The 14,979-nt window shown below is 37.7% G+C and overlaps 1 protein-coding gene across 2 annotated transcripts in view; it reads left to right on the top strand.

Annotated features, from left to right (window-relative positions):
• atrnl1b (attractin-like 1b) overlaps positions 1-14,979 on the top strand; it is a 60,893-nt gene that overhangs the window by 29,683 nt on the left and 16,231 nt on the right. For both annotated transcript variants that reach the window (XR_004107660.2, XM_031315068.2), the window contains exons 22-26: positions 463-557; positions 829-907; positions 3,045-3,202; positions 6,135-6,196; positions 10,905-10,983. Coding sequence is in view for 1 of the 2 variants with exons in the window: in XM_031315068.2 (XP_031170928.1) it covers positions 463-557; positions 829-907; positions 3,045-3,202; positions 6,135-6,196; positions 10,905-10,983 (473 nt within the window). In the remaining variant the exon portion in view is untranslated. The remainder of the gene's footprint in view (positions 1-462; positions 558-828; positions 908-3,044; positions 3,203-6,134; positions 6,197-10,904; positions 10,984-14,979) is intronic.

The following is a 14,979-nucleotide window of genomic DNA, read 5'->3' as shown; positions in this document are numbered from 1 at the left end:
CAAACATCCATGGTACAAATGTGATTGAAGATACAATCCGATGTGTATGTGTATACTCTACACTCAATCAGTATGTCGTGAATTCATGCAGCCATGTGACCACTATTAATGAATAGTTTGATACTTTATTAATCGCTGCAGGGCAAATTTTCAAGCTCACTCTCAGTCAGGTGTTCCTACTCGTTTTCTGCTTGATGAGAAAATTGTACACCCTGATTGCCGTCATTGGATTTGATTACAGACATTTTGATTTCACTTGTCTCCATCATTCTATCACTTGGAAGTTTCTTTTGATCATATCACATAGCATACATCTCTATATATTTATTCTGCCATAGCAGTCCCCAGTAGTGTAGGCCACAGCTGGCAGCTTAGATGGTGTATATCCTTCAGAAAGTTCCCACTCCTCTTTATGTTCAGTTTGCTGTCGAATGATATGACTGCTTTTTTTTTTTTAAATAGACAATCTCCTGATCGACTACCAGTTCACCTTCAGTCTCATCCAGGAAGATGATAATCACTACACTGCCATCAACTTTATGGCCTCACCTGAGCAGGTAATGATCGAGTCATACGCTGCCACATTTAACGTTGATGATCGTTTTTTTATGAAGACGCTAGACAGTTGCACCAGGAGTCTGGAACAGCCCATAACTTTGTTTAAGGCTCCTTGAATCCTTGTTGAATTGCATAACCTCTTCATAATATCTCTGCTTTTATGATGTGCTTTACTATAATGATGCTCTTGCTCATGCTCTTTTTTGTGTGTGATATTATCAGTTTATCTTATATTTAACTACATTTATGTTTTATGTTATCCATCTGAAGGCAAACAAGAACTTGGACATGTCCATTAATGCATCCAACAACTTTAACCTCAACATCACCTGGTCGGTGGGATCAACAGGTACTTTTACTTGATTTTGCAGTTAATTTACTGTGTTGAAGAAACATCTTCTATTCACAGAGACCTTGACGAGGGCTAAACTGTGACTGTGTAACTGTGTGGTATTTTTTTTATATTGATTCCAATCTCATCAGTATGGATTGAATAATCAGTCCATTTCTAAGTTAAGTTTTGAATTAAGTAGTAGTGTCAACAGCCCATTGGTTAATGACTTTTATTCTCCTCTTCTCATTGTATTGTAAATCCACCCATTGTCTGTGAAAATACATATTACCATCGATGACTACCAAATGAATTTGTGTAAAAGAGCAAAATAATTATGTATTTAAAAAAAGTGTTTTCTCCACCTAACAAATGGCTTAGGTCACAAATGCTATTAGATGTTTGAGTCAAATGGCTTCAGAATTGTAAAATTAATGCCGTTTTTGGATGTTATGAATTAGCCTTTTTAAGCGTTGGAAGGTCAGCAAAACAGATATTCAAAATAGAAGAATATGTAGTTGGCCACTTCCACACAAAGTGCTCAGTTTGTCCCAAGCACAAATAAGAGGCCATTTCCTTCCATAGAGGGATTTATACCAACAGGTCAAACACAGACCCATGCTGATGATTTATACTGTTGCCTACTTCCATAATATTCACAGAAATAATAAAATACACCGTTCAAATATACCCAAATATTACACTATTAGTCAAAAACCCAGTTTAGTAATTTCCATTCATGTTTTAATTGTATGTAATGACCAAACGTTTTCCCATGATGCTGTTAATATCATACAGTTGGGTTACCAATACATTAACTTAACTGCCACTGCCACCTTAAATGTCTGAGGTTTTAGAAATTGAGTTTCTAATGTAGATAATTTGGCTTTTTCTTAAAATTTGTTGTATGTATTTATTTGAATAATGATTTAGTCAGTGGTATAACAGCTATAGCAGAAACAATAATGTACGTTCTCTTGTTAGTGTGTGCTGTATCACTGTTGAGTGGGTATTATAGGTCCCCTGAGGAAAGACACCCAAGGACACTGCAGTCGTCCAGTGCCACCGTTTATCTCCTGCCCTCCCCTCCTCTCAAGTCATCTGCCACTTTCTTCCTCCCCACAACACTGACATTTTCTAACCACTCGAACACGTTAACCTCACCCCCCACGCCACCTTAACCTTTTTCAGAGTGCCGTCATTAATAGAACTTGGGTCCTCTTTCCCCCAGCAAAGATATTGTGTCTCAGAAGGAACGGGAGCCTCTTCACAATCGACAAGAGCGTTGAAGCGCTTTTGGGTAGGAGGAGGAGGGTGATTTCAATTAAGATAAACGTGCTCACGGAGCCACACTCAAGCTGTCATTTTCAGTTCTTTTGTTTCAGAGCTGTGGGTTGGAATGTCAATGTTGAGGACCCACTGACACAAGGAAGAATAAGAAATGACTTGAAACATTTAGATAGACAGAAAATAGACTTGATTTTCAGTTGGAAATAAATTAGTTTTTATTTTGTGATGGGTATTAACAATCTTATATAAACAAGGCACTCTAAAGTTTACTGTTTTGACCATATTGAATTTTATTGAAAGAAACAACCAGTTTTGGGCTGTTGTAAAATGAAATAACAACCCCTCTCATGAATACTGAACACAAATGGACACAAACAAGTCTTTATAATCAATAATAGTGGATATGTGTAGATTTGTGTTGCCCTCATATAGACTGCATCCGCCTCAAGGAAATAAAATGCTAAAATCTAGGTTTGAAATACACTAAATGCATTAGCTGATAGTGGTGATATGGATTCAAATGATGACTATGTGCTAACATGACTCAGTCATGACCTATGGACAGCAGCATTTCAGTCCCTCTCTCAAGCTGTGCTTTTCTCCCACGTCCATTTAACAATAAAATATGGACAGCATGTATAATTACAAAATAAAGCTCTACTCTGTTTAAGGTCAACCAAAAACAAGTTTAATGCACTTAAGACATAATAATACTAATTGCTTATGAGAGCATTCCTGTCCCAAATGGCTTGATAAGCCCATTAATGGATTTATAATGATATGTTGCAGCTCCATCTCTGTATGTAGTTGAGCTATCTGAACGCCAAATGGCAGCGTGCTGAACGTGAACTCTTTGCCCCAACAGCTGGAACCATCTCTGGAGAGGAGGTGCCCATTGTGTCCAAAACTAACATCAAGGAATACAGAGACAGTTTCTCCTGTGAGAAGTTCACCTTTCGAAGCAACCCCAATATTACCTTTTATGTCTACGTCAGTAACTTCTCATGGCCTATCAAGATCCAGGTAAGCAGATCACACAGTGATCTCATCCCCTCTCCGTTCTGTGTGATGTTTTTGCTTTCAAATTTGCTCACTAGATATATGGTATGTATATAGCAGTGCTGTAGCACTCAAGATCGGTCTTGGTCTCGGGACCACTGTTTGAAGGTCTCGATCTCGTCTCGGTCTTCAAGACCACTACTGCCTTTTATCTAGGCATTTCTCGTGATACACTTATGCCAATAAAAGAGGTGAATGAAGAATGTGGATCTTTCTGATCAATTTCAGGAGTGCCTATGGTTAGCATTTTCCACATTTTATCGTGGCATGCAATGTGGGACTCGCACTGGTCTGGTCTCGACTCAGTCTCAACCCCTCAAAGTCTTGGTGTTGTCTCGCTCTCGATACGCTCTGGTCTTGGTGATGACTTGGTCTCGGTTTAGGTGGTCTTGACTACAACACTGGTATATAGTCATCCCACTGATTGACATTTGGTCCTACATACATACAGAGAGCAGAAGCAGCCTCTGCAGACGCAGAGCTTATTGTTGCTCAGGGTGATTTCAAGTGCACTTAATTCTAATTACAGATTTAATGAGTGATGCTTAGCGTGCATAGGTGCACAGCTGTTTTTTCTTTTTTTTAGCAGGCAAAGGCAAAGTGCCGTTTAACCTTTCCTACCCCTCTTTCTGAATAGAGATTTAGGCTTTGATGTGGTGAAAGGGGTAAAAATACAACAAAGTGAAAAATAGATACCATTTTCTCTCAGTTATTTTGGTTTTGCAGGAAAACAACAATTGAGCTATCCATGTTCATGGTTTAGTTTAACAGGCATTTAAAGATGCCAATGTTGCTCCATATCTGCTGTTTTGAAACAATTGTATGTTTAAGAGAGACACCTTTACTGTGAAATATGATGGACACAATAACCTTTCCTAATAATAGCACACAATTCCCTTTTTGCTAATTAGCCCACTTCCAAGTATTGATTTTTATATTTGTTCCGTGCCTCGCTTTCACAAAGTAGATGATTGGACAACGATGTAGCGATACCATCTTTGGGGTCAGTCCATCTGTGGAGGTGGCTCAATAATACTTTTCTATTAGATTTCCTGGCCAACAGTCACTTGTTTATTATGGACTGGCTTTAGCTGTTAAAGCAAATAGCTTTGGTAACAGGATACGGTCTCGTTTTGCTTTCTGATGCAGGGGTGAGAGCGTAGACCTGGATGAGATAAAGCAGAATTTGATAATGCACTTGTGTGTGAGACTTTGTATTTAGGGTCTGAACCAATAAAATAAGCATTTAAATGTGGGTAAAGATGGTCTTGAGCAACGATTTTTCATTGACATCAATAGTGTCAGTATAATCGTAACACAAGAGGACTGTTGAATGTAATAAAAGTCCACTTGTAATGGAAGTACATTCTCAAATGATTCCATTGATCGGCTCAGCTAGATGAATTAAAATTAAATTAACCCCAAACGTATTGCTTTGACCTCATATATTGTGAAAAGCAGAGTTCTACGCACTAATAGAACTGCCCACACTTACTAAAAAATCCAGCAAAACATCTGTGTAATGGGTGATTTTGAGTCATGTTTGCCATGTCAGTGAGCATCTCATTTCAGATCAGTGAATCTCATTTTCTACTTAAAAAACTGTCCAGTAAAGACTGTCCTGCTAAATAACCTTAACATGTAAATACTTCTTCTGCTTAAGCCACATATTTAGCTCTGCAGCTTGTAGATAATTGAGAAATGGTGATAGTGGGCTACTTTTCTTCTTCTTTGTATATATAAAGAATGATTGCATCAATTGTTATTGAAAGACTGAATCACCAAAATAAGTACCTTTTTTTGAATTTCTGCCTCATCAGCATCAAAAATGACATACCTCTAAAAGCACAATTTGTGCCCTTTCAGCCAACCCTACGTGCTATGAACCAGAGGGGGCTCGGTAACTGCTGCAGATGACGTTGTTTGTGTGTCTAAATGCTTTCAGGGCGAAAAGCCTTCGAAGCATCTACAGTAGATAATGACCTGTCACTGTGATGTGGCCTATCAGATGTGATTTAGCTGCTAGGACTGTGTGTAATCCCTCTTTTAATGAAGGTAAAATATATTTCTGGTCCATTATTCACTGGCCATGCTGCTGACATAAATACACTTATCAGCTATACAAGAGATGCAATATATGTTATTTACCCCAACAGCAGATGTGTTGTTATGGACAGTTGTCCCTTTACTCAATTACTCAATGGAGTTTTTTTTTTTTTTTTTTTTTTTGAAAAACAATGAAAGTTTGTAATGTTATAGTCATATTTAGTATTGGATTTTTAGGTTTTATTTGTGTTTTTGCAAGTTAATGTTTTTCATCTCTGGCCTCAAGTCATTAAGAAAGAGCCTGTTGTTGGCTCAGAATACATTGCGTTAGACATATTTGAGTTAACTCATAAAAAAGTATCAATAGATTAATGTTCTGAAACACTTGGGAAAAACTATTATTTTCAGAAGTTGTGGATCGTCTGCACATGAAAAGCTTTCTGCCCTGTTTTTATCTTTTTCCACTATATTCTTATTTCTTTTAAAGAAGACATCTCGTCAGTGACCTTTTAGCAGGTCCATTCTGCTCTTACTGCAGACTTGAACTGTCGACACCATTATCGTGTTAACCCCTTCACAATGTCACGGATCAACTAGGAGAACTCAATCGAAATGAACAGTGTTAGAATTACATAATTATTAACAACAGAGATTTTAAATATAATGTTCAAGTTTCCAAAGAAATTTGGAGTGACTGTGAATGCTGCAAAAGCCTCATTTACCTTTTTAGTATGGTGATTTATACCCATGTTCATATCATGTTGGCTGTCAAATATTAGTTTTTAATATTACTGCCCTGGCATTTGTCAGATTTTTAGTAATTTCTCATTCTCTTCTTTCTCTCAAATAGATTGCCTTCTCCCAACACAACAGTATCATGGATCTTGTCCAGTTCTTTGTCACATTTTTCAGGTAAGTGAGTCAAATATCTATACTACTTGTACACACTATTCAGCAGTCAAGAAGCATCATCCAGAATTTGACCCACCACCTCTCCATTTTGGGGCTTATTGAGTTACTTCAGCCTGTTCTGTTAACAGAGTACATGCAAATGCTTCTTGTGTCTTCAAGGCAGCGATTTTCCTTTTTCAAGTGGCAAATGAAGCAGCCATAACCGTTTAAATAGGTGCATATTGCTCTGTGAGTGCCATGTAAAGAGAAGGCATGGGCGATCAAGATACAGGCTCTTTAATGATTTTTCATCCTGAGAGCTGCGATGGATCTTCTCTCATTGAAATGTTCAAAATGAGTCAATTGAGTTCTCTCAAAAGCATAGCAAAGTCTGAATACGTTAAGAGGATGTATAGAATAGAATACGTTTTATTGTCATTGGATAGCAGCTGTCCAACGAAATTTTTATGCAACTCACCCTCAGTGGTACACAAATACAATGACCGTACCCTTATAAAGGTAAAAGACACAGAATAAAAACAATAAATATAGTAAATACAATAATAAAAATAAAAAAGTCAGATATTGCACATTTGATTTGCAGAAAGACTGCTATTGCACCATTATTTGTTAGTGTTTAGTTCTTTTATGGAACATGGGTAAAAACTGTTCATAAGTCTGGATGTGCGGGCCTTCATGGACCTGTATCGCTTCCCAGAGGGCATCAGGGTGAAAAGGTGATTGGCTGGGTGGGAGGATTCCTGTGTGAACATCAAGCCCTGTAAATGTCTTCTAGGGTGGGTAGTTGTGTGTTTATGATGCCCTATGATTGATATGATATGATATGATATGATATGAGTATGATTGGATAATGTATGCTTTAAGTTAGATATTGGCTTAAAAAAAAGAATGCCGACCCTCAATGAAGTTCCCTCACAAAGATTTATTTACTTTCATCGTGCTGAATCAGTCAAATGATTAGTGGATAAGTTAAGTTGGTTTCAATCATTTGATCAGTGCAGGTATGTTCACACCTGACACTAATAGTTACAGACCATGGTGCAGTTTCTGTGTAGATGTGTGTTTTATTTTATTTTAAGGTGTTCTCCCCAGAGTAGCAGTTGTACTAACATATTATCTGTGTAGCTGTCAAGGTGGGAATAGAAGACAGCCTTTGCCCAAGGCGCCTGCCCATCATTGCCCAGCCCACAATAACTTTCCCGAAAAGCTGTCACACAATCAGTTATCTTCTGTCTCCATCCGATCGAATTACAGTTGAATAGCCAAATTCAGGAATTCTTGGATGGAAATGGGAGAAGGACGGAGATTATTTTATCTAAAAATGTGTCTGACAGCTACTAGCATCATTTGCACAGAAAGCCATTTTGAATAGGGTCACAATAGGGGCACAGAAAAAAAAAAAGTAGGAACAGTTTTGGTCTTTTTAAAGTATGTGTGCCCATAGCATTGTACTCCTTTCTTTTGGAAATTGTTGTTTGAATGGTATTTACGAAAAACTTGTTTCTTTAGTCATTAATTTCTCTCCAATTCAAAGATTTGTTGAATTTGTGCTTTCTGAATCCAATGGAATTTAATCCCAGCCATCCATTACACAGAACATAGTTTTTTTTCCGTTTGGCAGCATCTGTTTCCTTCAGTGTATTGTTTGTTTTTTCATTATTGTGCAGGTTATACTAATTCTCTCGGGTCTTTTCTGCATCCTTTTTGTCCAGTTCTCAGTGACCCGTAAACTCAGGAGAAAGTAAAAAAACCTGATGCAGTCACAGGCAGTTGCGTGTGTGTGAGGGAGGTTTGGAGGGGATGGACCTGCAGGAAACATAATCAGCCTGATGACAAAATGTCAAATCCCCCCTCAGGGTTTCTGGACCTCCTTGTATGAGAGATAGAGAGTGAAGGAATGACGGCATGACTGGGAACAAGTGCTGTTTTCTCCTTCTGTTGTTTTCTCTTGAGTTTTTTTCAAATATCGCCTCACCTTTTTGACTACAAGCCATCACTTTCCACATTGCTACTTCATTTTAGTGACTTCATAAACAATATTTACTTGCACAGCACTGCTTAGTTGTAATCTAATTAGAGTCTGATTGTTTTATGCGTTCTGATTAGATGCTGTAGGAACTGTCTAATAGGATGCTGCGCTTTACTTAAGGTGGAACCCCAGGTTCTTATTTATACTTGTTAACAAGCATCATACCAGTCGTGTGAGCGTGTGTGTGTGTGTGTGTGTGTGTGTGTGTGTGCGCGCACATAAGACATTAGTGTCACTGTGTTTATACCATATATGTGCAAGCAGTAGACTTATTAAGAATCATGCATGCACACTTTTTTAATCACCAACTTCATTCATAAAATTATCAGGTAAGGTCGAATGACAACCACACAAAACTGAACTCTTAAAATGCATGTAAATGTGTAAATACTTGAAAGAGCTTCAGGCTTGCAGTACATTTCAGAATTCTATTTTTAATCCTATAATACATAATCATGTCTTCTTTTTAAGCAATTTAAGGGTGCTTTTTACAGAGCTTCCTGGATCATGTTTTTACAGCATAAGAAGCCAGTAGAAAGCAGGTATAGATATTATTGATTGCGTTCCCTTGTGGTAACTGTAGCCTTGTGGTTGCAGAAACGGGCATGTAATTAAAAGAAAGCTGTGTTCAGTTCACTCTTCTCTGTCAAAGGACAGTTTTCGCATTACACGTTGTGTGACACAATCACTTTTAAACAAAAGACATATTTGGCGGCCTACTATTAAAAACTTAGAATAATTTGGCCGGTTAGCTCAGTTGGTAGAGCAGGCACACATATATAGAGAGGTTTATTCCTCGACGCAGAAGGTCCAGGGTTCGAGTCTGACCTGTGACGGTTTCCCACATGTCTTCCCCTTCTCTCTCCCCTTTCATGTCTGAGCTGTCATATCCATTGAAGGTGGAAATGCTAAAAAAAATCTTATAAAAATAAACACACATAATAACAACAACAACAATGTAAAATGGCATAAAGAACAGTGGGATTTTTGTGAGATTAGTAAACTCAGGAAATTAATTATAATGTGTGACCGCTTCCTACTGTCTTGCTTTTTTGGCTGAATGAAAGTTCACACCCCCTGTTACTAGATCCTATCCCATATCAATAACTACTTGTAGAAAATGTGATATAATCTTTGTCTTAGTCATTTTACATTTGTCCTTCACTACCTTAAGCCGTTAGAACATTAATGATTGCAGAGGTCTTTTAATAAACAGCAGAAGGAACAGCAAAGGGGAATTAAGCTTCTTCACATTCTAAAATAGTGACAATGAAAGCCAAACATCTGTCTAGGGATTTTTGTCACTTCTGCCGCATTAAAATGTCATTGACGCTCCCACGACACCCCCTTCCTCCATCCACTGTTATCTTCAAAGGCGTCTAAGATGGTGCAAGTATTTCTAAAAGAATGAAAGGTTTCCCTCAGCAATAAATTCCATGTGCGATGACGAGCTGTTTGAAGTACAGAGTTTCCCATCACTCAACACTTTAATTCCACTTCCCTTTCTTCTTCTTTTTGGCTTGGCAGCCCCCCTCTTTGCTTTATTTGACAAGCTGTATTTTCCAAGTGTTATCACATTCCTCACAGACTCTATCGCCTTCTTCAAAGATCCTGGCCAATAGATCTAGCAGGTGTGGCCGACAAATTGAAAGCCTACTAAAGTGAAGATATCAAACAAATGTGCCCATGAAATCCGAGCTAGTCATGTGTCTCTGGTGAAATGTGCTTATTGGACCAGGCTGCTCATTTTAGAAATGTTGCATGTCCCTGAAGACAAGGACTCATTGGTCATATTACAGTATGGATTTCAAATCCAAATATGATTGTCTTTGTTCCTGGTCATCAGGAACAGGGTCATGTTCCATTCTAATTCAGTGAGTAGAGAATAATTAGATAATAAAATACATATATGACAGAGCAATCTGGGGGGAAATTAAAGTAAATTAACACCAATACTTGACCTTTTTATTTTGTTTCCATATATTTTTACCTAACCGCAGTGCTCAGCGTCCCACATGTTGCTCTAACAAGCTCATAGAAAGTGCAGAACTTCTCTTCAGCGCATTATAATCTTAACACTCTCATCCGTCACCAGGATAATGAAGTGGAAGCTCTCAATCATTCATATTTTTCTATCCCAGCAACTCTCGGACCTTGTTGAATTTCCCTTGACTAATGATTTTTACTGTTGGGTTATTAATTGAAGTAATCGGCCAAAATATTCAGTCTGCTAAGAAATGAATGCGCTACCTCTTCATATCATCTCCCCTGTGTTGTCTTTTTTGAAGTTAAAGGGGAAACTTTGAATATTTACTCCTGTTTAAGCCAGTAATATCGTAGTTGTTTTAATATATCAAGAAAATATTGTGAGTGTACACAAACTTGGCAAATACATTCTTGGTAGAGTATGTGAGTGTGTAGAACCAGAACTATTGCAGCTGGTGTAGGATATACTGTAATGTAAAGATAGGGATCCTTGCAACATGGTAACGTTACTCTCCTGGATTAAACTGCATCTTAATTCAGTATCTACTGTTGCATGCAAATAAAAGAAGCAAAATGCTTTAAGTAAAGGGTTGAGTGCTCCCTGTATGCAGAGAATATATATGTGCACTTTCTCAGTGACGGCTATTTATTAAAGGCATCTTGCTTGAGATTGTTTCCTCTCTTTTATTCCAGTTGCTTTCTATCACTTCTCCTGGTGGCTGCAGTGGTGTGGAAGATCAAACAGACCTGCTGGGCGTCACGACGGAGAGAAGTAAGTCCATAAAACACATTCTGTTGTCCTATGACATACACCTGATCGTGGTAATATTTAAGTACCTTCCCATTCTCTTTAGAGAAAATGGTTACTTCTTAATATGTTTGCTAAGGCACCATTATCACACACAGTTTCACAAGTGCCTACAAATTACAATGCCTGCAAATATCATTTCTCAAACTCGATAATGCCCCAGTTCTTCTGAACCACTTTTGAAACTTAAAGCAAACTGCATTTTAACAGATAAGTCCTCATCTGTACAAATCGTTCAAAGTATATCTGTTAATATATCTGAGTATCTGCTAATGGCTACGTTGTCCCAGTATTTGATCGATTGCTTTGTCATAAATAAATATGGTTAAAAGTTAAAGTCTAAATTATCATATTGAGATAAATTGTGGATTCAAGTTGAGTGGAAAAGGTATGAGGGAGTAGAGATACTGTGAATGACTGTGAAGGAAAAGGGGATAGAATGAACCATTAGTATTCAGTGAAAGATGGGGTTGAGAAAAAAAGGGGTGAAGGATGAAATGATTGACAGAAGAAATTTTAAAAAAGAGGGTAAGAAAGATATAGGGCAGGAAATTGAGGAATAGAGAAAATTTATGTAAATTCACCTCACTGCCCTGAACCCAAACTGCATGGGGTGGCTCCTGGTTTCTGTTAAGAGCATTCATTTCCATCTCTTCAGGCCATATCCTATATTCTCCTAGATGCTGTCTGATACTCAATAGTAGGACGTTTAATTTGGTGCACATCCAGCCTTATGACCAGCAGTCTACTAATAAAGCTCCCACAATTTATTTCCCCTTTGGGGATGACATTGATAATCATAAGATCCCAATTTTATATCCTATAATTGATATATGAAAATAAACAAGAATGATAGCTACCGTGACTCCGAATCCTGCCTATCCAAAGAATTAAAGTCAATAAAAATTAATGCAGGCAGATGGGCTCATGTCATTAAAATTCTGCTCACTTTTGTCTGCTCTTGGCATTCCCGTCATCTGTTTGTCGCTGCCCTTCAGCTGCCAGATGAAAATACTGTAGATAAGTATTTAAATAAAAATCACTCATCTCTTAATTTCAGGTGATTGAAAAGTTTTGTCACCAGAGGAACAAACTACTTTTTATTCTGTGAGAAGGACTGAAAGATTTGTTTGCAGATGACACATCTACTGTATATTTTTATTGCTCTCAGTTTGAGTGCACCTTCCCTGGAGTCTGTCCATTCCAGTGTAAAGTTCAGTCAAAGTGGTCACCATGTATTTTGGTTTTAGCTCATTTAGTAAAGAAGACATGATATTTTTCTCTCTTTGGAACGTGAACCTTACATTCCTCACTGTGCTCATAATTTCTGAATTTGAATCCATCCTACAACCTAGAAATCCTCTGGGATTCTGTTGGGTGTTGTAAGCAGCTTTTGTTGGCTGCAAAGGAGAAATCATTACAGGTTTGATGGAAATGAATGTGCAAACCCTGTAGCAGCCTAAGATATGAAATTTGTATCACTTGTGCAGTTAAACCCTGTTGACACAAAAGGTTTTGCACACCCTATTTATGTTTTATTTAAAAATGCATCACTTACACAAATAAACATTTCTACTACATAGCTTTATAAACCTGAGGAAAGTAATACCGTAAGGTTCCTGTTGTGGCGTTTTCAGCTGCCCTTCTTTCAAAGAGAAGTTGTAAAGCGAAGCTTTGTGGTGGTCACCTTTACCTGAAAGCTGTAGCTGCCTTTAGGAGGTTCTGCAGTGCTGTTATGGGTGCTTCAGCTTTGCAAGTAGTCTTTAACTGCTTCTCTTGTAGCACTTCTCTTGGCCACATTTCCATAATGCCCAAATCAGTGGGGCCATTTGTAGTGATTATTGCTGAGCTAGTTAAGGTCTGTCTTATATCCTGTCACACTAAATAGGTTTTATGTACAGTATATAATGGGGCATCCAGTGCATCACTTAAATAAGTAATTTTTGTTTTTTTTGTAGCTATAATGTCAAACAACTAAGAACTGCTTTTAAGTCTGCACACTTCATACTACAATCAGTATAAGCTTTTAATGTAGATCCAGGCCTCATATTGCCACCATTTGTACTGATAAAAAGTACCCATTTAGGATCGTGTCAAAAATAAGTAATTTTAGTATGTAATTTCATTATTTTTAACCATAGCTAAAATACAAAGGTTCAGCTGGTGAAACAATCCTGTGAACAACCTCCAAATTTTCTCACTTTTGTTTGATGAACTCTATTATCAGTGTCTGTCAGGTGCAGACATAATCAATCTCTCTTTAAAAAAATCTTCCCAGAAAACAAGATCTTCTCTCTGTAGCATTGGCTGCTCAAAGGACAGTTATACGCAAATCCATCTTTGTGTCCTAGAAAGGACTCTCTTTGCCATTGTTTGTTTTGTTTTGTTTTCTCAAGTAAGACTGGACTATATTAGTCTCCATTTTAAAATGCACACTCATCTTTTAGATACATGATGCAGCTGTTTACAACACTAACAGCAGTTGTTTTGAACTGATGGATGATGTAATAATCAAGAAGTCCCTTCAAATGTAAAGAATCATGCACATGTATAATTATTATATGGAATTATATTGGGTAATTTCTATATTTTTGACCCATTTAGACTAAATAATATACAGAGATACAGGGACACAATTTTGCTTCACATATGAACTTAAATACAATTAGCATTTATTATTAGTCTTTTTTTTCACATGGCCCATTATGAAATTGCAGTTTATTAGATTTTTACCAGCTATTTCATCATCAGGTTTTACAAGATACTATTGCTTTCTATTGCTTTAGCCTTGTAGGTAATGTAGGTGCCAGGTTTTCAGGAGGAAGAAGGATGCGTAGAATGTAGGAGACGATATCTCTGATTCTGCTGTGTCGAATTTGATCCTTTTTGTTTTAACTGTCCACCGTGAGCCCCCCCAATGTTATAGGAGCGCAATAGTAATTTGGTGGAGTGCTCTTTTAAGTGTATGGAGTATTTTCAAAGAAGCACATCAGCTAAACCGGCTCAAATTATCCACAAAAATCATTTTGGGGCAATCATGTGATGGCATTCATACTATGTTATTACCAGACTGCTTGTAGTAGTATGCATTTTAGTTTGCATTCAGCATTCTGTCACATAGTAACTAATGTGAAGGTATAATCACAAGAGTTTCTGTAGAATTTGTGATGACTCGCTTGTGTTGAGATGATTCCAAGTCTTGTACGATATTAGATTAACTGATTCGGCGCCGCCAGTCTCGTCCATTGGTGAACTGATTGGCTCTTTACTGAGCATTGTGTCAGCAGTTAATTTGAAAGGGCTATTAAACAGCCCATGCACTTACGAGGCTTGTCTAAATATGGACTGAAAGGATTTGGGCTTGAAGCCATCTAATGCTCACAAGCCCCCATTGAATATAAGGACATGGAAGAAACAAGTTCTAATGAGACCTCTGGAGATAGCGGAGACAGTAATGAGACACTGGTCCAGCCAAATGACATATGGATGTCTGATACTGATTGAACTTTTGGATATTTTTATATTGGCTTCCTGGTGTGAAATCTGTTTAAGTACTTCTGGGTTGTGCTAGATGTAAAAAGCAATGGGTTTAAATGAAACTGTTTTTGTATGTACTGGATTTTTACTAGAAACACGTTTGAGTATTTGTACATAACCAAGTTGACATCGTCTGTCTGAAATTTGAAAATTAGCTGTGGATGGAGGATAGAATAACAACCACTAACAAACTCTCAGAAACTTAGAGCCATAAGGTGCTAAGGGCCCTATTTTAACGATCTAAGCGCACAGCGTGAAGCGCATGGCACAGGTGCGTTTAGGGCGTGTCCAAATCCACTTTTGCTAGTTTGAAAAAAGGGTCTGTGCACCGGGCGCATGGTTCAAAAGGGTTGTCCTTAGTGTCTTCATTAAATCATAGGTGTGTTTTGGGCGTAACATGCACCAAACCAATCAGAGTGTCAT

This window comes from Sander lucioperca, chromosome 22 (assembly GCF_008315115.2).
Source record: "Sander lucioperca isolate FBNREF2018 chromosome 22, SLUC_FBN_1.2, whole genome shotgun sequence".
Taxonomy (NCBI): Eukaryota; Metazoa; Chordata; class Actinopteri; order Perciformes; family Percidae; genus Sander; species Sander lucioperca.
Note: the sequence above shows the minus strand (reverse complement) of the source record. Positions and strands in the feature narration are given on the sequence as shown.